At 45.5% G+C, this 21,642-nt stretch overlaps 1 protein-coding gene and 1 long non-coding RNA gene across 2 annotated transcripts; one reads left to right on the top strand and one right to left on the bottom strand.

Annotated features, from left to right (window-relative positions):
- Positions 1-7,023: 7,023 nt before the first annotated feature.
- Positions 7,024-7,861, bottom strand: LOC139837667 (uncharacterized). Its single transcript, XR_011754264.1, has 3 exons — positions 7,767-7,861; positions 7,305-7,373; positions 7,024-7,186 (listed from the first exon to the last, which is right to left on the bottom strand). It is a non-coding gene; the product is annotated as an uncharacterized lncRNA (long non-coding RNA).
- A 5,542-nt stretch (positions 7,862-13,403) lies between these two features.
- Positions 13,404-18,492, top strand: LOC139838595 (uncharacterized). Its single transcript, XM_071828495.1, has 9 exons — positions 13,404-13,469; positions 13,682-13,957; positions 14,052-14,179; positions 14,583-14,700; positions 14,785-14,877; positions 16,982-17,050; positions 17,169-17,256; positions 17,809-17,854; positions 18,162-18,492. The coding sequence occupies exons 2-8, from the start codon at positions 13,772-13,774 to the stop codon at positions 17,826-17,828; spliced, it is 702 nt and encodes a 233-aa protein (XP_071684596.1). The 5' UTR covers positions 13,404-13,469; positions 13,682-13,771; the 3' UTR covers positions 17,829-17,854; positions 18,162-18,492.
- The last annotated feature ends 3,150 nt before the right edge of the window (positions 18,493-21,642 follow it).

Raw genomic sequence — 21,642 nt, 5'->3', positions numbered from 1 at the left:
CCGGCCCTAGGGCGTAGCTTGTAGGGGAAAGAGGGGGCGGTGTGTGGACGAGGCGACGGACGCCATCGACAAGGCGTCGTCGTGCGCGTCGAAGAGGAGAGGCGGCGGCTAGGTTAGGGATACCGACTCCTCTCGGAGTCGGCAATAATGATTATTATTATTGCTTGGTGTTTGCCTCATTGACAAATGGTATATAAAGAGCTAAAACTGATAAAGATTAATGGGCTAATCCCCTAGTTGGGCCCACGGTTGGGCCTCCTCCTCACATAACTGATACCGGTCATAACATCTCTCCCCGCCTGTGCAAACAGCTCGTCCTCGAGCTGGTAGTCGGGGTAGTGCTGGCTGAACTCATCGCGCTTCTCCCAAGTGGCCTCCTCCTCCGGAAGGCCTTCCCACTGCACCGGCAAGTACCAAATGTCACGACGGAGCTGGGCACGTAACACCTTCGCCAGGCGCGGTAGGAGATGGCCATCGGCGATCGATGGTAACGCCGGTGGTGCTGCGGGCGGCTCCCCATGGTATGGCTTCAGTAGGCCCACATGGAAGACATCATGGATGCGAGAGCCCTCTGACAGCTGAAGGCGATATGCAAGTGTTCCCACCCGCTCCAAGATGACGAAGGGGCCATCGTAGCGAGGATCAAGCTTGCGCCTCACACGCGGGTCGAGGGACTGGGTGGATCGATGAAGAAGGCGCAGCCACACCCAGTCTCCCACCGCATAGTCCACCTCGCGATGATGGCCGTCGTAGTAGTGCTTGGCGAGCTTCTGGGCCTGAACGAGACGCTGCCGCACCTCAGCAAGTATCTCGTCACGGTTGCGGAGAAGCTCCCCCGCAGCCTCCGTCCGAGTGGTCGCCGGATCGACCGGCAAGATGGGCGGTGGCGGTCGACCGTAGACCACCTCAAATGGTGTGGCACGGAGGGCGGAATGGTAGGAGGTGTTGTAGCAATATTCCATCCAAGCGAGCCAATCCACCCATGCGCGAGGACGATCACCTGTAACACAACGTAAGTACATGGCGATCATTTTGTTAACCACCTCGGACTGGCCGTCCATCTGAGGATGGAACGCCGTGCTGAACCGGAGCTTGACGCCCGCCATCCTGAAAAGGCGTGCCCCGTGAACACCGGATCCCAATCACTGACGATCCACGCGGGAAAACCGTGCGGATGATGCCGTCGAAGAAGGCACGAGCAACGGATGCGTCGGTGTACGGGTGGCCTAGCGCGATGAAGTGTGCGTACTTGAAGAAGCGGTCGACCACCGTGAGGATGACGGACTTGCTGCCCACCTTGGGGAGGCCCTCGATGAAGTCCATGGAGATGTCGGCCCAGACCTGGGAGGGCACCTCCAGTGGCTGCAACATCCCCGCCGGTCGCAGCATCCCCATCTTGTTGCGATGTCATATCTCGCAAGAGCGCACCCAGTCCCGGACCAAGGCCCGATCACCAGGGATGTAGAAGTCGGCGCGGAGACGGTGGAGGGTCTTCTGGACACCCTCATGGCCGGATGAATGGGCCAGCAGGAGCACCTGGTGTCGAATATAATCATGGTCGGGCACGAAGATACGGCTTCCATGCAAGAGGAGCCCCTCAGCCAGGCGCCATGGCGCCTCCAACTCGCCCGCCTCCATCTGTTGTCGCAGAAGCTGGGCGTCAGGCGCCTCCGCAGTAGCCTGGTGGATGGTGTCGAAGAAGGCGAAGGAGGGGCCCGAACGAATGCACAACGCCATCCCCTCGGGTGCGCCATCCTCGTCGGCAGCGTCGCGGCGGGAGAGAGTGTCGGCGACAATGTTGAGGCTCCCGGGTCGGTACTCCACGGTGAAATCAAAGCCGAACAGTCGAGAGACTCTGATCCAACAAGTACTTGAGGCTGTAGTGGTCTGTGCGAATCTGGAACGAGCGCCCCCAAAGGTAGGGACGCCAATGGCACATGACCTGCACCAAGCCAATGGGCTCCTGCTCGTACGTCGCAAGCTTGAGATGGCGCGCGGCGAAGGGCATGCTGAAGTAGGCAAGCGGCCCATCGCCCTGGTGAAGCACGTCACCGAACCCCACTCCGGAGGGGTCGCAGTCGACGATGAACGGCCGCGCGAAGTCCAACATCTGGAGAACGGGGCCCGTCGTGAGGGCCCCCTTCAGGGCCTCGAACGCGGCGGTGGCCTCGTCATCTCAGGCGAAGGCGTCGCGGCGTAGGAGCCGCATGAGAGGTGTCGCGATGATGCCGAAGTCCCGGATGAATTTTCGGTAGTACCCGGCGAGACCCAGGAAGCCACAGAGAGTGCGCGGCGTACGAGGAGTCGGCATCCATGGCCACCCCCTCGGCGGAGATGACGTGGCCGAGGTAGGCGACCGAAGTCGTCCCGAACGAGCACTTCGAGCGCTTAAGGTGAAGATTATGCGCTCGAAGCTCGTTGAAGACGATGGCGACATGCTGTAAGTGCTCCGCCCACGAGGTGTTGTAGATCAAAATATCATCAAAGAAAACGAGCACGAACCGACGTAAATAGGGGCGGAGTACATCGTTCATTAGGGCCTGGAATGTCGCTGGCGCGTTGGTGAGGCCGAAGGGCATCACCACGAACTCGAAGTGGTCATGATGGGTCAAAAGAGCCTGGGTGGCGCGCCCCTGCCCTGGGCGCGCCACCAAGGCCCTTTTGGCCCTCGATCATCGTCTCGCCCTCCCCTCACGTGTTACCTTATATACCCTAAAACCTACCCTTCCAGCACAAAGCGTTTCGCGAAACAAAGCGCTGCAGAGCCCGTAATCTTCGTTTCAGGGGTGAGATTGATCCTGCACTCCACCCCGAAGAGAGGGATTTCGAGGGCTTCTTCATCATCACCGCCACCAACATCATCATCAACAACCATGGGCTCACTCTCCATCACCATGAGTGAGTAGTTCTATGTAGGCCTAAGAGATGGATGGGGTTTGGATGAGATTGATCATGTATGTAATCATTCATATGTATCGACATTTGAGGTATTTGCCTTGAGGATATATTCATGTATGAGTGTTCGTACACCTTTGCTATGTTTAATGCTTATTACTAGGACCCGAGTGACATGATTTCAGTACTGAACCTATATTGTTTTATCATATATATGAGGTTTGTATCTATTTGCAAGGTGTATTACTTATTATTGTGTTAAACTTGTGAATCCCTAAGGTGTTAGATACGGAAAAACTAGAGGAATATGTGATACTTTGAGGATATTTTGTGTTCATGAAACTTACTGCTTTGTTCCATGTTATTCGTAATGACAGACCTTAATTGCTTGTAGTTTCAAGTTGGCTCCGGTAAAATGGGCAAGCAGGATAAAAGATGTTATGCAAATTCTCTTTATTAGTATGCATAGCTATATTTGGATCACACACCTACACATAACTGAATTAGAAATGGATTCTTTGCTAGTTGGATTGCATTATATGATAAATATCATAGAACACCCCACAACTACCTCATGCCTACGCTTTTAGTTACTGAAAGTTACACATTACTACTTTCGGTGAAAACTAGAAATTTGCTGCTATTGTTTACTACTTATCTTTACTCCTTTAAATTAACTGCTACAAAATCACCACTTGCTTTGTGAGTTTATTGATATAGATGTGGCTAAGAGCGACGTCTCAATTGCTAAATTCTTATTGGTATTCTTGTGTTTCCCTCATAAATTTGGGTAATACTTCTCATCGAAGATTTCAGTGATCCCCTATACTTGTGGGCATCAGCCGCCAGCCCGCCCCCCGCTGAAACACACCTCCTGCGCGGCAACAGCGCCACCGCCGCATAGGAGCCACCACCGAGATCCTGGGTTAGCCGCCCAGCTCCACCGAAGCCCCACGTTGTAGGGCCTTTGGTGCCCCGACCCGACCAGAACACGCACGCAGGACGGACACCGCCGCCACAGCCTGCCTCCCTCACCGGATCCCTTGGCTTCCACCTTGCCTTCTCTACAGCGCGCTGCATCCCAGAGCAGGCCCAGAATGGGCCAGCGCCACCCGTGAAGCGCCGCCGAGCTCGCAACCATTATCGATGCCTCCCGAGCCTCCGTCGACGCCTCCTGAACCTCCGCCGCACCATCTCCTTGCCGAACTCGCACCACAACACCCGCCAACGGGCCGCCGCGCCGCCCCATGCGACCCCTAGAACCGCCGCCTCTCAACGTGCATGTGAGGTCTAGGGGATGCCCCGCCATGCCCTCCGCCTTCTGCGGCTAGGAGTGGTTGGGATCTGGTGAGGTTCTATTAGGGTTGGGTGCCCTCTGGACCTGCCCCCGCGCGAGAACAACCTAGGCTTTTCACCAATTAACATGATATTTCGTTGTTGTGTCACTTTTCCTTTTGGTGGGAAAAATAAAAGTCTACCACAATTAAGTTTGTCATCCTTATAAGTATCCGGAGCGACAGTGTCCCAGAAAGTAGAGAAAAAGGACGGACCGAAGCCGTCAGGCCCAGGACAGGACAACTTATTCATGCCCTGGAAGGCATTTTTTATCTCCTCAGGGGAGAAGGGGTTACTAAGGTTGGCAGGCGGGGGGGCATCACCATAGAGAGAACCAATGTCAAAGCGCCAGGTCGTGGGGACAATCGTACCTAGGAGGTCCGTGTAGAAGCTTTTCAGGGTGGCAGCTTTAGCGCAGTGGTCTGTGATCTTGACCCCATCCACGAGGAGGGAAGGGATAACAATGCACCGCATCCGACAAGTTGCAGAGGAATGGAAGAACTTAGTGTTTTCATCCCCCTCCAGAGCAAAGCGAATTTTTGCTCTGGCCTTCCAGTACATGGACCTTTCCTTGATGAACAGGTGAAGAGCGTCCATAGTAAGAGAGCGAAGCAGGTTCTCCGGAGGGGACAGGGCTCGCCCTTCCTCCAGCACATCGAGCAAACTAATAAGGAGACAGCAGCCAGTCTCCCTCTAAGAACAGGGGGAGATACGTCGCGCCCAAGTTTTACATTTGGTCCTGCACAAACGGAGGCGAGCAACCATTCTAGCCGTGGCGTCAGCCGTAGAGGTAGAGCTCCAGGCAGAGTGGATGATCTGGCGAAACCTAGCATGCATGCTCCAGGAAGGCTCATAGTGGAAGAACCCACCCTTGGGGATGGACGAGGAGCTTTTTGCCATAAGGGGAACATGGTCAGAGGTATCCCCGTTGACGGAGACAAGGCTAGAGGCCGGAAAAGAGTCGTTCCAAGCTTGGTTGATAAAGACCCTGTCGAGGCAGATAAGAGTGGGGGAGGCCCTACCATTAGACCAGGTAAATTGACGATTCCGGAGGGGGAGCTCAATGAGGGCAAGGTCGTTGATGGAATCATTGAAGAGGTTGGCGTCAGTAGAGGAGAAGTTGGCGTTGTTCCTATCCGACGGGTCGCGGGTTAGGTTAAAGTCACCCGCAACGAGCCAGGGGAGGCCATCCCCGGGATAGTGAGCCCCTAAGTTACGGAGGAAGAGGATTTTTCTTTCACGGTCGCAAGGCGCATAGACATTTGTGAACCGAAAGGGCATGCCATTATTTGTGAAGGATAGGTCAACGGATAAGGCATGACGAGAAGCGATCGATCCCATGAGGGTGAAGAGATCAGGGTCCCAGGCAGAAACAAGTCCACCGGAAGCCCCAACAGAGTCGACATTGTCGAAAGCGCGCAAAGGGGGAGTGAGGAAGGAGGAGGCTTTTGCCAAGGAGATGGTTCCAAGTTTGGATTCTTGCACGCAGATGATGCTAGGTTTAGCGGACAGAAGGGTCGCACGCACAATGTCACATTTATCAGAATCACCGAGGCCACGGATGTTCCAGGAGCCAATCACAAAATTAAAACAACCATTCATTTATAAATCTTGGGGAGCACCTGAAAACCAGTCCATGTTAGACTTCCAAAATGTAATTCATTTCTCATCTTCCACAAATTCCAAATGACAGCAGATGAAGAGGAAGATTGTGACGAAGATGACCGGGCCGGGGACGCTGGAGGCGCGTGAAGACATTAGAGTGAAGCTGTGAGAATGAAGAAAAGGAAAGCAAAAAAAGAAGAGTTTTGGCCATCCTCGGACGGGAAAAATTTGCAGCAGATGGAAGTTGATAAAAAAGAGTGGTGAAAATGACATTGTTGGTAGCTTTGTATCTTTCCTGATGGAATGTCAAAGTCTGGACATGTTTTGGGGTTTTGCTTGGTGTTAGTTGTAAGAAGTTAGCCTCTTGAGAGGTGTGAGAGGGTCTAGTTTTGGAACAACAAACTCAAAAGAATCCTGACATTTGTAGTTTCGTTTCAGATGAAATGGAACTGGGCATGAATGCCTGTTATCTAAAAAAAAGGCCAAAGCTTGATCGGGTCGAATGTGATTATCTTGAGTAATTAAAGATGGGCTTTGCCTCAGCATGGATGGCAGAATCATGGAGTTTGTCCGTTCTGTCACCTTCCCTGTCAGTGTTACTGGTGACCAAGAGTTTTTCGCCCCTGGAGAGGAATACAGCTCAGGTCAGAACTGATAGGATGCTTATGGACGACAAGCCATCTCACCCTACTTGTTTCTTATGCGCGCTAATGGTTTGTCCTGCTTTGTAAAATACCAGGTCCAAGGCATTTGTCCAATAGAATTCGTATCGGTATTAATGCCGCTTGGATTTCTTACCTGAGTATTGGATTATCTAGACCTTCCAGCAGCTTTGTATCGCTCAACAAAGGGGGCCTTCGAGAAAATCACAGAGAGAAGAAGGAACCTGGTTCCACGATGGAGTAAGAAGAAATTGAGTTTTCTGCCAGATGGGAGGTGCTGCTAAGATCTGTCGCTCAAGTTGTGGCTAATTGATGTATGAGTGGCTTCCATTTGAGTAATCATACTTGCAAGAAGATCAGAGGCTGTATCTCGAACTATCGCTGATTCATTGCATATTTGCTGAGCGGGCTGAAGTGCTGAACTATTTCAGACTGTTTTCCCGATTATCTAATACATTTTGGGGTATAAATGCATATATATACTTCTACTTTTCGGGCCAAAACTATAGTAACTACCCAAGGAGAAATGTAAATAACTTGAGACATGGAACATACACCGTGGATAATCTCTAATAAGGCTTGCCTGAGAAAATATGTATACCTCTTACAACAATTTCACCATCGTCAGACACATTGACCCTTAATGTTTTGATTCTCCGAAGATGTCTACGCACGAAGTATACCTGAATCTGTAAAGTCAACTAGACATATTTCTTAGGGACACCATTGTGCTAATCAAGGTTTCGTGCAAAAATATGAACTACAGAGATCAAGTAAATCACAATCAAAATATAAAAGTAAGCTTACCTCAACATCCAGATCCGGCTTAAGGCCATCTCCACTGTTCTCCATTATGCTCAGCAGCATGTCTTCCAACTGATAAACAACAGCAAGAAATTACAGACGTGAATAGTACAAAGCAATACTCTCTCCATTTAAGTGTGATGCACAAGAATTAAATGTGACTGAAATGTCAGTATTTCTACAAACAAAAAATTAAGTGTGATGCACAAGAAGTCATGTACCGGTGAGAGAAGGAGTCTGGAGGCACGAGAAGGGTTCACTAGTTCTTTTTTTGATGACATAAATATATGAAGGGAAAGATATGAACAAAGTGATTTAAACTGAATATGAACTGACAGAGAAGTATTTTGAGTAAAAAATGGACAGGTTGAAAGATATCTATGGATGTTATAATGCAAATGTGACATAGATATGATATCTATTCGTTCCACCTAAACCATAATAATAAACGTGTCATACACTAACCTCCACAACAGTAGAAATGCATTGTCCATTGAGACATTCAATAATGTCCCCGACTCTAATTCCACATTTTTCGGCAGGAGAGCCTGCTGACACCTGAGGTTCAATTAAAATAACTAATCCTTAGTATGGAAGACTAAACAATCAAACTCAAGAAATCAACAAACAACATCTACCTCATGAACAATAAGACCCTCATCAATCTTGTACTCGATCAATATCTTCTCAACCTGAACAGGGTTTAGGAGGCTGATGGCATCAAATTTCAATCCAAGGTGGGGTCGAGGGATGCGCCTATACAAAATAAAATTATATTAAGTTTAAATTAAGTAAATACAATAATGCGGGCCAATCTAAATAAATAATTCTGGTTAAAACCATGTGGCCAACATAATTATAATTTGCAAATAGTACATCAAATAACTTGACATAAATTAGCATTTTAAGAAGCTCAAAGAGGGCATATCATAACCTTAAATTCCAATATGCTACAATCAACACAAATAAAGTTATCACAGAAACTTGGTCCTCCTATGTACATCTTAGTGTTGATATACCCCACATTCCTAGAAATATGACTGCGGTTCATGGAAATTAAAAGGCTATCAAAGCTAACAGAAACATCTTTTCAACTGATCATTTTCGTGTGTCTTTTGCTATAAATACGACCCCTCTGTGTCACAATAGATGTCGTTTTTGGGATCCACATTGTTCAACATTTTAAGATCTGGCCATTAATATCGCGAAAAATGGCATCATCTACGGTCTAGCTAGATCTATCAGAAATATACTTCATAATATATACTTCTATTTTGATTAAAGGGTACATAATTTTATGGAACTGATGCTCAATGTGTAGCCTTGGAGACCATATCATTGTCCAAAACAACACTTAATGAGACATAAAGGGAGTACTGATAACACATGCTAGCGAATAGATTGTTAACCACCCACTTCCTCCATAAATATTTCACTATGAATCATTCATGATCTTTGTTGGTGTTTTTCTGCTTCAATTCTTTCCACCCTTGCCTCACTTGTACATAATTTTTTGCTATATGTGCTATTTAAAAGAAGTCTATTCAAACATACTTACCGTAAACATATAAGATGACAACCTAGGACTCGTCAATGTTACATACCCATTATACATGATCTTTGTTAAATAAGTATTTATGGATTCAAATATCACAACTGTAAATATGAACATAAATTGCATGGGAAATATAATTATTTGAACTTATTCTACTTCTTAGAACAAGAAATAAACAACAAGGAACTCAGCTTGGATAGAATAGATCTGAAAATGAAAACATACATACCCTAAGTTTCTCCACAGATGAAAGCACTTGAGTAAAATTGAAGAAGGTACAAAAGACCCTGCTCGACAACTGTCGATCATTCCCACAACCTTACCGTCCAAGTCAATGACAGGACCTCCTTTATCATACTACAACATGGTAATATTACAAGTTACATTCGAATGAAGCATTAAAAATACATTAGATACAACTCGAGTTGAATATATGTGTACCTCGCGATCTCGATGTGGACCTTGAATATACATATGGTGGTACCTCTCATACCCGGTTGGATTTTAATATTCCACTTTACCGTGATTTATCACTAGATTGACAGATTCATCTCTTCCAAGCTCAAAGATGTCTTGAGCACATTTCACTTTATCGCTAAAAGAGGGTAACTGAATAGATGAATCCATTCTAACTCTGAAGAAAGCAAGATTATAGTGCTTCTGGTGGTAGAGGAAGCAGCCGTTTGCAACGGTGCCACACCGCAAGTGGACAGTAACCTAAAAACAATTTAAGAAAATGGTTACCAATAAAGACCAGCTGCAGACCATATCAATCCTCTGGACAAGACTTGTAAGTTTCCAAAAAAAGTTTTTAGACAAGAACAACATAATCCATGTAATTTGCAACTAGCTATGCCACCATAGTAGAGAGTTATTTGAGATAACTTAAGACAAAATAAACCATAGATCGAGTCAACTACAAGTAGAAAGTGCACTTCCCATGCATTAAAAGCTTACCTTAACATCAGAAGCAAACTCATCTTTGCATAACCAAGCATCCAGTGATGGGCGCTTTGTGCGAATCAGATGTGCAGTCGTCACAACGGTACCAGTTCTCTTCTCGCTATCCAAATCAATCCAGAAACCAGAACACCATGCTAGCGGCTCACCATCTGCAATTTCACGCATATATTAGTAAGAGACATAAAGTTTCCACAACAATAACCAAATTAGATGAGATGGGATGTTATTATACCGAATGATGATGAAAGCCCAACAATAAATTGAGCGGCATGAAGCACTATCTTCTTTGCAGATTCATGGATGTGAAGAAGCGTTGGATCATTATCCAGACAATTTGGAGGTGTATCCGGATTAAGCGTTGGCATTTTCATCTGGCGTTCTATGAGAAGACCAAGACACACAAAGTAAACACCAGTATGCAAAAAAAAAGGCATAGCAAGGATGATGCTTGTGATGTCTCAGTACAATGGGGTTTTCAGGATATGCAGAACTTAACCTTCAGGCTATGCTTCACATATTTTCGTTGACATGACATGTGATCCTAGTGAGACATGGAGTGGAATATCCCCAAACTCAACTTGGTAGAGTGGCATATCCATTGGTAACGTTTTTCTAGATCCCATGTTCTGTAAATTTTGTAGATATCTAAATTTTAAAGTGATCTGGTACTCTTCTGTTGGTTCTACTAGATGCATGGTATAGGACGGGGAAAAGGAACTTCAAAACTTGACGAGAGATCGAGGGGACTTCAATAGCAAACCTATTTTTTCGTAGTAGATCGCTTTCATGTGGTTATAGGCGCTGGATATCTCCCTGTCGACTGGTCTACGTATCTGTGTGCCATCAGGATACCGTTCGACTTCCACTGCAGGCATGTACGGCTCGCGAAGGGGAGAGCTGACTGCAGAGGAGCAGGAGTCGTCGTCGTCCTCCTCCTCCTCCCTCCTACTTTGATTCCTCTTCTTCGCCTCCCTCTCTGCCCTATCATGACTGGTGCTAGCAGGCTTGGTCCTTTTCCCTTTCTTGGACCGCTCCGATGGTGCTCGCGCGGACTGGGAGCCCGGAGATGGCTGCTGCGCGCGCCCTCTCGACCGGGTCGACATCGTGGACATGGCTGCGGACTGCGGTGGTATAGCTCCCTCACCTGTTCCGGTTGCTGCGGCGGGGCACAGCAGGGGTTATCCTGAATTCCAGAAGCGTCGTCGACCGCGTTCTTCCCCTCGAGCAGGTTTTCCTGTACGCTGCGGGAAGAAATTAGTTTTTTTTTTTAAAAAGCGGGAAGAGTTAGTTTGTGAGACAAAGAAATTAGTACGAGGGGTGAATTGGATTGTCTCCCGAGTCGAAGTGGGCCGCATAACCTCCACCTGGAGTCCTAGACCGGCACGCATTGGAGCATTTTTTATTTTTTTCTTCTATGCAGTATGCACTCTCTTACTTATTGCATCTACCCCCTTTTTCAGGATTTATTCTTATCTTCCATAAATATTTATTTATGTGTTTGTTCCAAAAGGCTGAACATGTTTTTCACCAATTAACGTGGTATTTCGTTGTTGTGGCACTTTTCCTTTTGGTGGGAAAAATAAAAGGCTAGCACAATTAAATTTAACATTTTTATAAGTAGGAGGAACATATTGTAATACTTTTCATTGATGTTCAAACATTGTCTTCGGCCGCTTGTTTGCGGTGGTTTTCTGGGACACAATCGGTGGCCGCTTCCCACGTGATGCCGACCCCCGCCACCTCCTGGAATACGCCGCTCCCGCGACGGCCGACACGTTGCCCGCCTCCGCATCTACCTTCATCATCCTTTGTTGCTAGCATATATATTTGGAAGCACCGGAACAAGGTCATTTTCAGAATGACAACCCATCGCTCCCTCGACTCCTGGCCGCTTGTCACCGCGATGCCGCGCGATGGTGCGTCGGAGCATCAGAAGCTATCCGTGGCGACACTGACTCATGGGACGAGTGATTTGCTCCCCGCCCCTAACCCTTAAACCCCTCTATTCTCTCTATTTCCTCCCTCGCGTACTTCTGCTGAAAACAGTTGGTTTTTTAGTCTTTTTCATGAATGGAAAATTCAGGTGGGAAACCTATCCCGAGATGACCATTCAATTTTTTTAAAGATTTGATTAATTGTATGAAGAAAAAGGTTACTACAACATTTTAGACACCTTGATTTGTCTTGACACGCACTTTTATTATATGCAGATTTGATGTCATATATTTTGATACTCTTTTCTATATATTTAGTAGTTACTTCCTCCATCTCATAAAAAGTTGTCTTAAATTTTTTAAAATTTATCTATACATCTAAATATTGATAAATGTCAGGCAAGTTTCGAACGGATGGAGTAGATTTCTAAAAATTTGACCTAGACCAAAAGTGAAAAAAGTCCACATAAACCCCTCTGGGAAAGAGAACCCCTAAGTATTAACTGGTCGAGGGGGCACGAGCAGCAGCAATCTTCGCGATCCAAATCGGCAAGGAACAAGCTTGATGGGAGCGGCGAGCGATTGCCATCGGAGGGCTGCGGGAAAAGGAAAAAGGCCAAGCTTGATGGGATCAGCCGGCGAGTATCATCGGAGAGGTCCTCCAAGAAAGGGAAAAGTAGCCAGTATTGGTTGGAGAAGAGGTCGAAGAAGAGAAATACGGGGGAGGATGAGGATGATGGCTCCTGCTCCTCGGCAGTCAGCTCTCCGCTTCGGGAGCCTTACATGCCTGATGGCACTGAAATAAACAAACCCATGGACAGCGCGATATCCGACAAGTATAGGGATATGCAAGAGGAGTACTACGCGAAAATAGGTTAGTGATTCAAGTCCCTCGATCTTCGTCATATTTTGAAGTTTCTTTACTCATCATATACCATCTAGCCAACAGAAGATAGTGTTACCGATCATTTTGAAGTCCAAAAATCGAAATTTACAAAAAAAACATAGAAATTTCAGGATATGTTCATTCCACCAAGTTTTTTTTTTCAGGATATGGCTTCATTGACATTGTTTTAGGTTACATTACAATATTTACAAAAAATGATAAAGAAAAAACACTGAAGAACTATGATTCCACCATGTTGAGTTTGATGGCATGCCACTCCATTCCATGTGTCACCGAGACCACATCTTGACGGGCATATGTGGGGGCATAAGGCATATCCTGGAAAGTCCAATGTAGATTTGTAGTGCAATACCGCAACGCATCATCCTTGCAATGCTGCATTTTTTTTTGTGCATATTGGTGTTTACTTTGTGTGTGTTGGTCTTCTTGTAGCACGCCAGATGAAAATGTCCATGCTTTGTGAGCTTACACCTCCAAATTGCCTGGTTAATGATCCAACACTTTTTCACATCCGTGAATCTTCGAAGAAGATAGTGCTTCGTGCTGCTCAATTTATTGTTGGGCTTTCATCATCATTCGGTATAATAACATCCCATCTCATCTAATTTGGCTATTTTTGTGGAAACTTTATGTTTCTTACTAATATATGCGTGAAATTGCAGATGGTGACCCGCTAGCATGGTGTTCTGGTTTCTGGATTGATTTGGATAGCGAGAAGAGAATTGGTACCGCTGTGACATCTGATTCGCACAAAGCGCCCATCACCGGATGCTTGGTTATGCAAAGATGAGTATGCTTCTGATGTCAAGGTAATAATCTATTAATAACCTTTGGTTTGTTCTGTCTCAACTCACAAGTTATCTACTATGGTGACACGTATCATAGCTAGTTGCAAATTGCATGGATTATGTTGTTATTGTCTAGAAACATTAAAAAAAACATTACAAGTATTGTCGAAAGGATTGTTATGATCAGCAGTTGGTCTTTATTGGTAGCCATTCTCTTACTACTGTTGTTTCAGGTTACTGTCCACTTGTGGGGTGGCGCCGTTGCAAAGGGCCGCCTGCTCTACCACCAGAAGCACTATAATCTTGCTTTCTTCAGGGTTAAAATGCATCCATCTATTCAGTCACCCCATTTTATCGATAAAGTGGAATGTGCTCAAGACATTTTTGAGCTTGGAAGAGATGAATCTGTCAAACTAGTGATACATCATGGTAGAGTGAAATATTCGAATCCAGACGTGTATGAGCGGAATCACCATATGCGCATTGAAGGTCCACATCGAGACCGTGAGGTACACATGCATTCCACTCGAGTTATAGCTACTGTATTTTTAGTGCTTTATTCGAATGGTACTTCTAATAATATTACCAATTCAAATGTCGTAGTATGATAACGGAGGTCCTGTCATTGACTTAGACGGGAAGGTTGTGGGAATGATTGACAGTTGTCCAGAAGGGTCTTTTATACCTTTTTCAATTTTACTCAAGTGCTTTCATCTGTGGAGAAACTTCGGGTATGTTATGCTTCTCAGTTCTATTCTACTCAAGCTAATTCGTTCTTATTGTTTATTTCTTTTTCTAAGAAGTAGAGTAAGTTCCAAAAATTATATTTGGATTGGTCTGTTTTATCTTTTATTTCTTCTATTTTCCCATCCAATTCATGTTCATATTTGTACAATTCTTATATTCGAATCCATAAATATTTAGTTAGAAATAAATCACGTATAAGTAAGGCTGGGGACGTAACCTTGATGTGTTCTAGGTTGTCATCGTATATGTTTACGGAGAGTATGTTTGAATAGATTTCTGTTAAATAACACATATAGCAAAAATCATGTAAAAGTGAGGCTAGATTAATGAGGGTCTTATTGTTAGAGGTAGATACTGTTCTTTTATATTTAAAGTTTCTTTTGTTAGGCGCATCCGGCGACCCCACCTTGGATTGAAATTTTCTGCCACCAGCCTTCTAAACCCTGTTCAAGTTGAGGATATATTGATCGAGCATAAGATTAATGAGGGTCTTATTGTTCACGAGGTAGATACTGTTTGTTGTTGCTTTCGTGAGTTATGCTTGTTTTATCGTTTGGACTAAGGATTAGTTATTGCAATTCAACCTCAGGTGTCAGCAGGCTCTCCTGCCGAAAGATGTGAAATTCGAGTTGGGGACGTGATCGAATGTTTCGATGGAAAATGTGTTTCTACTGTTGTGGAGGTTTGGTTAATTAGATGTTTATTATTGTTAGGTTTAGGTAGAATGAATATATATCATATTTTTGTGACATTTGCATTCTACTTGCACTGTGTTAAAAATAGATGTCTTTCAGACTCTCTATTTTAAGTCCAAATTCTTGTCCTTCAATTCGTATTCAGTTTATGTCACTTTCTTGGTATCTTGTCCTTCACTGATGTCATCAAGAAAAGAGCTAATTAACACTTGTTGATGCCTGCCCTTCCCAATTAACCCTTCTTGTGCGGCCTTTGTTTTGGGAGGAAAAAAAAAATGTAATTTAGTGTCTTTGTCTGGAAAAGGAAGATTTACGTAGAAGGGCAATGATTTTTTTTGAGGGAAATGGGAGTTTTACAGACGAAATAACAGAAGTATTACACTTGTTACAAACAACCGAGGTCGTCGACTCTAGGCACACTTGGAAGAAGCATCGACTCCTTGTGTTCTGGCAAAATTGCTTAGTTCATGTGCAGCTCTGTTGCTCTCGCTTTAAACTTTGCTAGTTCTTCACTCTGAGAAGAACTGAAGCAAGTTATGTGCCTCCTGTTAGCAGTACATCATCATGATCGGTGCACTGTTTTCGTGGGCAATGCTTTGTGAAACGGAAAGAAGCAAACTCAGTCTCGATGACAACCGGCCTTACATAGATTTTGGTCTGGTGTCGAAGCTGCACAACTACCGCGACAATGTCTGCTACATGCGCATGCGTGCAACTGAATCCTTTGCCCTATACTGAGAGCACACATTTCCTAAATGATTCCTTGCAACCATCCCCACACTTCCCTGCCCGTGGCTTCAACAGAGGATCTGTCAAACATTTGAAGACACCCAATAATGTAGGTTAGAAGGACCTTAGCAACTGACTTCTAAAACAATTCTTTCCACTGTACAAATACGTATTTCTCAGATCAATTTCAGTCATTTTGTGAATTTCTCCTCGAAATCTGAGTTTGTCTCTGGCAAAGTCTGATTGATCTCTATTCTCTAGTTGCATCACATCTGGGCAATCTTCATTATAGGGGACAGAACACTTGCCGATGCTATGGAGCTGGCTTGTGCACTTGTACAAATCCAACGATGCATATATTGTACACTCTTGCTGGCCCAATTCCCTTAAAGTAGATCAGACCGTCGTCCGCGAAGAGAAAATGTGAAATGACAGGGCCTCACTAGGTGTAGTATTTTCATTCTCAGTTTCTCTATTAAGGATACAGGTTAGTCCATCGGCCGCAAACAGGAAGAGATAAGGTTTCTTGCACTATTGGATCACATGAAAGCACTCAAAGTTCAGTGGACATGGTGGCATTTTCCTTAATCATGTACCCTGGACAAAGCACTCCGAGATTTGGAGTTAATCGATTTCATCCAATTTACTAAGTGTTTGGCCACAACTTCGTAAATCACCATTACATTGGTCAATAGGATGAGCTCTTCTGATTTGTTACCATTCAGAAAAGTAACAGTGTCGTCCAACCAGCCAGCATAATCCCTGGTCTGAAGAATTCCTTGACTGCATTGATACCATTGTCTCTCAGTGTGCACTTTGAAAAATCTCACTGGAAGTGATGGGACCTAGTTGAAACATGTATTTTGCCATCACCGAATTCTCTGCATAAGGGCCTGTTTTTATACTCCTTGACTTTGTGCTCAAAGAGTGCTAACAGCTGATTGGGGTTGACATCAGGGTCTTTGGTGTACAGCACCTTGAAGAAATCTGAGATCATCTGTTCTGATGTTTCTCTGCACTCTCCACCCAAATTCCATCTCCATCTTTCAGTTTCATGATCCTATCTTTGTTGGATGACAGCTTGCCTGCATATGGAAGTACCTGTTGCTCTGGTCTCCTTCTCTCAGCCATTCCACCCAGGACCTCTGCCTCTACAAGTTTTTTCTGTGCAGAGGCACGTCCACATCCCCTGAAACTTTGTTGATACTATTTGCTGGAAATATTGACATTTCACTCACATTTATTTCTTGTGCCAACTCACACTTAATCTTGTGCGCAACTCTAAAATGACATCTGTTTTGAAATAGAGGGGACATTGATTTATGCTATTCTTCTCTTTAATTTTTTGCTACTGTTTATCAGTTAGACAACATGTTGCTGAGCATAGTGGTGAACAGTGGAGATGGCCTTAATTCTGATCTGGATGTGGAGGTAAGCTTACTTTTATGTTCTAATAATGATTTATTTGATCTGTGACGTTTGTATTTTTATATGAAATCGTGATTAGCACAATGCTATCACTAAGAAATATTTATCGTTGGCTTTACAGATTCAGGTATACTTCCCGCGTAGATATCTTCGGAGAATCAAAATATTGACTGTGAAGGTATCTGAAGATGGTGAATTTGTTGCAAGAGGTATACAAGTTTTCTCAGCCGAGTCTTACATTAAAGATGATCCCATATTGTTTGTTCCTTGTTTTAAGTATATAAATTCTCCATGGGCAGAGTTAGTATAATTTAGGCTCCAAAATATAGGAGCATGTATGTAAAATAGATATGTGTACGCCAAAATACGTCAGATAATCAAGAAAATAATCCAACATAGTTCTGCACTTCATCCCGCTCTCCCATGTCCATTCTTTGCGTCCAAAGCTCAAGCAGGCAGCAGCCGACCATCTGCAAGCCATGCAGGGCGTGCACAGTGACCATGGCACTATGTTGTTTTTACCTATGGGATGAGGACCCACACTGCTCTATCACCTCTTGTGGCACCAGAACACCATTTAGGAAGGAACCCAAGACCTTCCTTAGTGATGGTGTCACCAGTTCGGTGTCAATGCTCTTGGTAAAGCTTGCTGTAACCGTCAATGCCTGGGATGACTTGATTTACATAAATACAAAATATTCGCCTTTGTTTTTGGACTTTGCAAAACAATTGCTTTAACTGAGTTGTATTTATTTGTGTAGCTTCCCGTATGGTCACTTGAACCAGCACTTCACCAAGTGAGCCCAGGCAAGTGACAATTGCCTTTCTTTGCATCTTTATTGTGGTGTGAACTATGTATGGTGTCTTGTGCTGTTTGTATAATATAAGGGAGGGCTTCTTTAAAATGACAAAAATAGATTTTGTGTCAAATCCCTATACTTTACCTGCGTCTTGCAAATGCCTCCTGATCTTTTGGGAGATAGTGAAGCCATTGCTTAATCTTTTGGGGGACACTAAATTAGTAGTCTTTCTATCTTTGCTTCAGACTTGTCTCACAGCAAATATATTGTGTACTTTTCTCACAACAATCTATTGTGTGCATTTTCTTTAACAGGCAAGAGGAGGAACTTTGTTACGCCTATTAAGCACCAGGAGGAAGGAGGAGGTAGCAGTTTTTTTGTTTTTTGTGTGAATCAGGAGGAGGTAGCAGCTAAGTAGCTAACTGAGCCTACAACATAGGTAGTCCCGTCATGAACTGTGTATGCGCCTTTCGTTTAGCATTTTGCAACGGATATGAAGGACACCGGTGTGTCGGACCTCGGACATACATTGTCATGGATTAGACACATCGGCAGGCACTTTACTGGATCATATGACAAACAGAAGTGGGCCAGCGCAACCTGCTGCCTCTTCCTGCCCGAGGCACATGCTTGCGTGCAGTTAGATATTTCTTGCTCCCATTTTAGGTGAACGTGATTTATATCTCATATCTTCATATAGCTTTTCGCCCCGCTTTATAAAAAATAAATATATTATCTCATATATACAATAGCCATCTTATTTCTTTCCATGCATTTTTCTTTTTTGTAAGTGTTTATTCAAGATTAATTTTTTGCTAGAGGGAAGGGAAACACATGGAGAAGTTGGATGGGTGCCACTGCCACGTGAATTAGTGACCGCGACAAGCCAATCTAGCCTTATATTTTGAAATGGGTTGTGGAGTACTCACGGACAAACAAGGCTACGGAGTACACTGTAAACACGAATATCGCAAAGTTCGATGCTATAGAGACTCAGACTCGAACGGGAAAGTCATTTCTAACGGAGCTGGTTTCTACCGGGTATCCATCACCTCACGGTTCATGTTAGGCCCCTTCTCTATATCTAGTGTGTATCATCTCCATACGACATATATTTGGAATCTAAATAATTTTTTCAGTAAAATATCGTAACTTTCCAATATAAATCAGGATTCATGGTAACTTAAATTTTTTTAAAATTAATTCAAATATGTCTGGAATATATGTATAATGTGGTGAAAATAACAAAGTTTTGACTCCAATTTCACTTATATCTAATAAATATCATAGATATAACATTTTGGAGTAAAATAGACTCCAAATAAAGTGATATTTGCACGAATCACGAGGTCACCACCGACCAGATTGAGAATGGTAGGAACCGGTTGCATTAAAAAATCCGTGTTCAGACTCGAACCAAATCCCTCTAGAGTGTATAGACCATTGCAAGGTCTACCCATGATCAAGTATCATCGGGAGGTTTTCTGGAAGGGTGTGTCTATGTCTCACTGAGATTTTCTTAAATCTCAGTCACCTTAGAAAAGTGCAACTGCAGTTCAAAGAAAAGTGCAACTCGATCCAGTTGCACATTTCTAGTAGAAAAGTGCAATTGCACTTTTTTAACAGAAAAGTGCACTCAAACACTTTTTTTTGTAAGTGATTTAGACTTAAGAAAATCTCAGTTGACTGAGACATAGCAAAACCGTTTCTGGAAAGACAGACGCTGCAGCAGTCAAGGACATGCACCACAAGTCTCCTCATCGATCAGCAATCAATGCTCTAACAGGAGAACAACTTTTCAAGAGGCTTTGCAAAACCATGGCCGGATAAATGGTGTTGGCGGAATCTCCCCCCATGGGCATCGCGCGATGCCTAGTGCTGCTGTCGACAGTTTGCACTTTCTTCTGAGAAACTACGTTGCCGTACACTGCTAGATCCACGTACCAAGTACCCGATGAAGAGGAGGGAGCGAATTGCATCTTGAGAAGCTGGGCACCAGTGAAATTTGCGTACGCTGAAAATCAGTTATGACACTACGGGAACCCGCCACGGGGCCGATGGCCAGAATCTTTGCCGACGGCCGCCGTCGGCACATAACGCCACGCCGTCAGCCTAGGAAAGTGGCCGTCGGCACAACACCTCTAGGGCCGAAGGCCGCCGTCGGCACAGTTCAGCCGTCGGCACACACCCCGTCTGTGCCGACGACACGTAACCTAGCCGTCGGCACATGGGCAGATGGTAGGGCCACCGACAGCCACCGACAACGGCGTCAGCATGTGGCAAACGGCGCCAGACTGTGCCGGCGGCCAGGCCGTCGGCACAGTTTCCCACTATGTGGGCCGACGGCCAGGCCGTCGGCACAGCTTCCCACCAATTTTTCCTCCAACATTCCCGCCATTTTCCCCGCTCCTTCCCTCCCGCCCTTTTTTCCCGCCATTCTTCTCGCGCCCATTCTCTCCCACCAAGTATTCCCGCCGTTTCAGCCGTCGTCGTCCTATATATAGCCATGTCTTCTCCACTAACATCACCAGCAACAAGGCATACCGGGGCACCGGAGGAACACACAGTGCAGGAAGCCGCAGCATTGAGCGCTACAGGAAGCACAAGGTACATATATACATGGAACAACTTGCATTTATTTCCCCTCATATTACTACTTGATACACATAACATTTCTCTTGCTGTGCAGGAGGCGGAACTCGGGAAGCCTCTCACCGTGGTGGGAGGGTGGCAGAAGATGAAGCTGAAGCAGCCCGATCTGAGCCAGCCTCAGCCCTCGCTGCCCGAGTACTTCGGCAATGCCGAAGAGGAGTTGGAGAAGTACTGCTCGGTGTTCAAGGGTCTTCATCCGGAGGTGGATGATCCTATTGAGCAGGAGACCGACTTGACGACGATTATAGTGGCGGGGAGCGGCGCGGAGCATGGCCGCACGAAGCTTCTTAGTGGGGTGATCAAGCCGCAGAGGACCCTCACGCAGATCAGGTCTACCCTCACCACCGGCGACCCACCGATCGCGCCTCCTCGACACCGTCGTACAGATGTAAGTTTTCTCATTTCCATCTTCTTTCCAACATTCATTCCTGAATGGCTAAATTGATATGACTCCTTTTCTTGGAAATTGTAGGCTAACTTTGAGGCCGCCTACGCGGCCACTTATGAGAAGTATTTGACGGTTGTAGCAGAGTGGGACCTCAAGAGAGCGGCTTGGGAAGAGTACCAGGAGGCGACGAGTTGTGTAAGTTCCAATCTTTTATGGTTCAAAGACATGACAAGTCCCACCTCCCCTTTTTTTATATCTGCAGCGCTTGACATCTAAACTATCTTGCAGGCGCTCAGGACGTTCTTCTTGACGGGAGAGAGGATCGCACTTCCGGAAGAGGAGCCAGCTAGGCCGGGGCCGACTCCAGTGTGCCCATCGAGGGAAGCTTTCACGGCCACATACTACGCACGGACTCCGGTAAGTCCTATGCCTAACCATTGTCTAAGATGCTTTCACCGCTTTCCTTTCGCATGTCTAAGATACTAACTCTTGTCAAACATGTAGGGCACGGGAAGTTCGCGGAACTGACCCTCTCCTGGTTCGTCGCGCGAGGGCACACCGATGCACCCCGGCCGCCATTCTCCCGGTGCTTCAGGGTTTTCTCCAGCTGGCGATGGTTCAGGCCATGGTTCTACTTCGGTCTACCTCGACAAAGCCCGGACGCCTGAATTTACGAGTCAGGAACTTGGTTGGACCCCCTGATCTTAGTTTCCCTTAGCTAGGTGTCTAGCGGGTGTGCGTCGATCGTGTGTGCC

This window comes from Lolium perenne, chromosome 3 (genome assembly GCF_019359855.2).
Source record: "Lolium perenne isolate Kyuss_39 chromosome 3, Kyuss_2.0, whole genome shotgun sequence".
NCBI classification, from domain to species: Eukaryota; Viridiplantae; Streptophyta; class Magnoliopsida; order Poales; family Poaceae; genus Lolium; species Lolium perenne.
Note: the sequence above shows the minus strand (reverse complement) of the source record. Positions and strands in the feature narration are given on the sequence as shown.

Coding starts and splice junctions, on each gene's coding strand:
- LOC139838595 (XM_071828495.1), top strand. CDS start 13,772: ATGCATCCATCTATTCAGTCACCCCATTTTATCGATAAAGTGGAATGT. Junction 14,180..14,582: donor CATCTGTGGAGAAACTTCGG/GTATGTTATGCT, acceptor TTCTTTTGTTAG/GCGCATCCGGCGACCCCACC. Junction 14,878..16,981: donor GTGTTTCTACTGTTGTGGAG/GTTTGGTTAATT, acceptor ACTGTTTATCAG/TTAGACAACATGTTGCTGAG.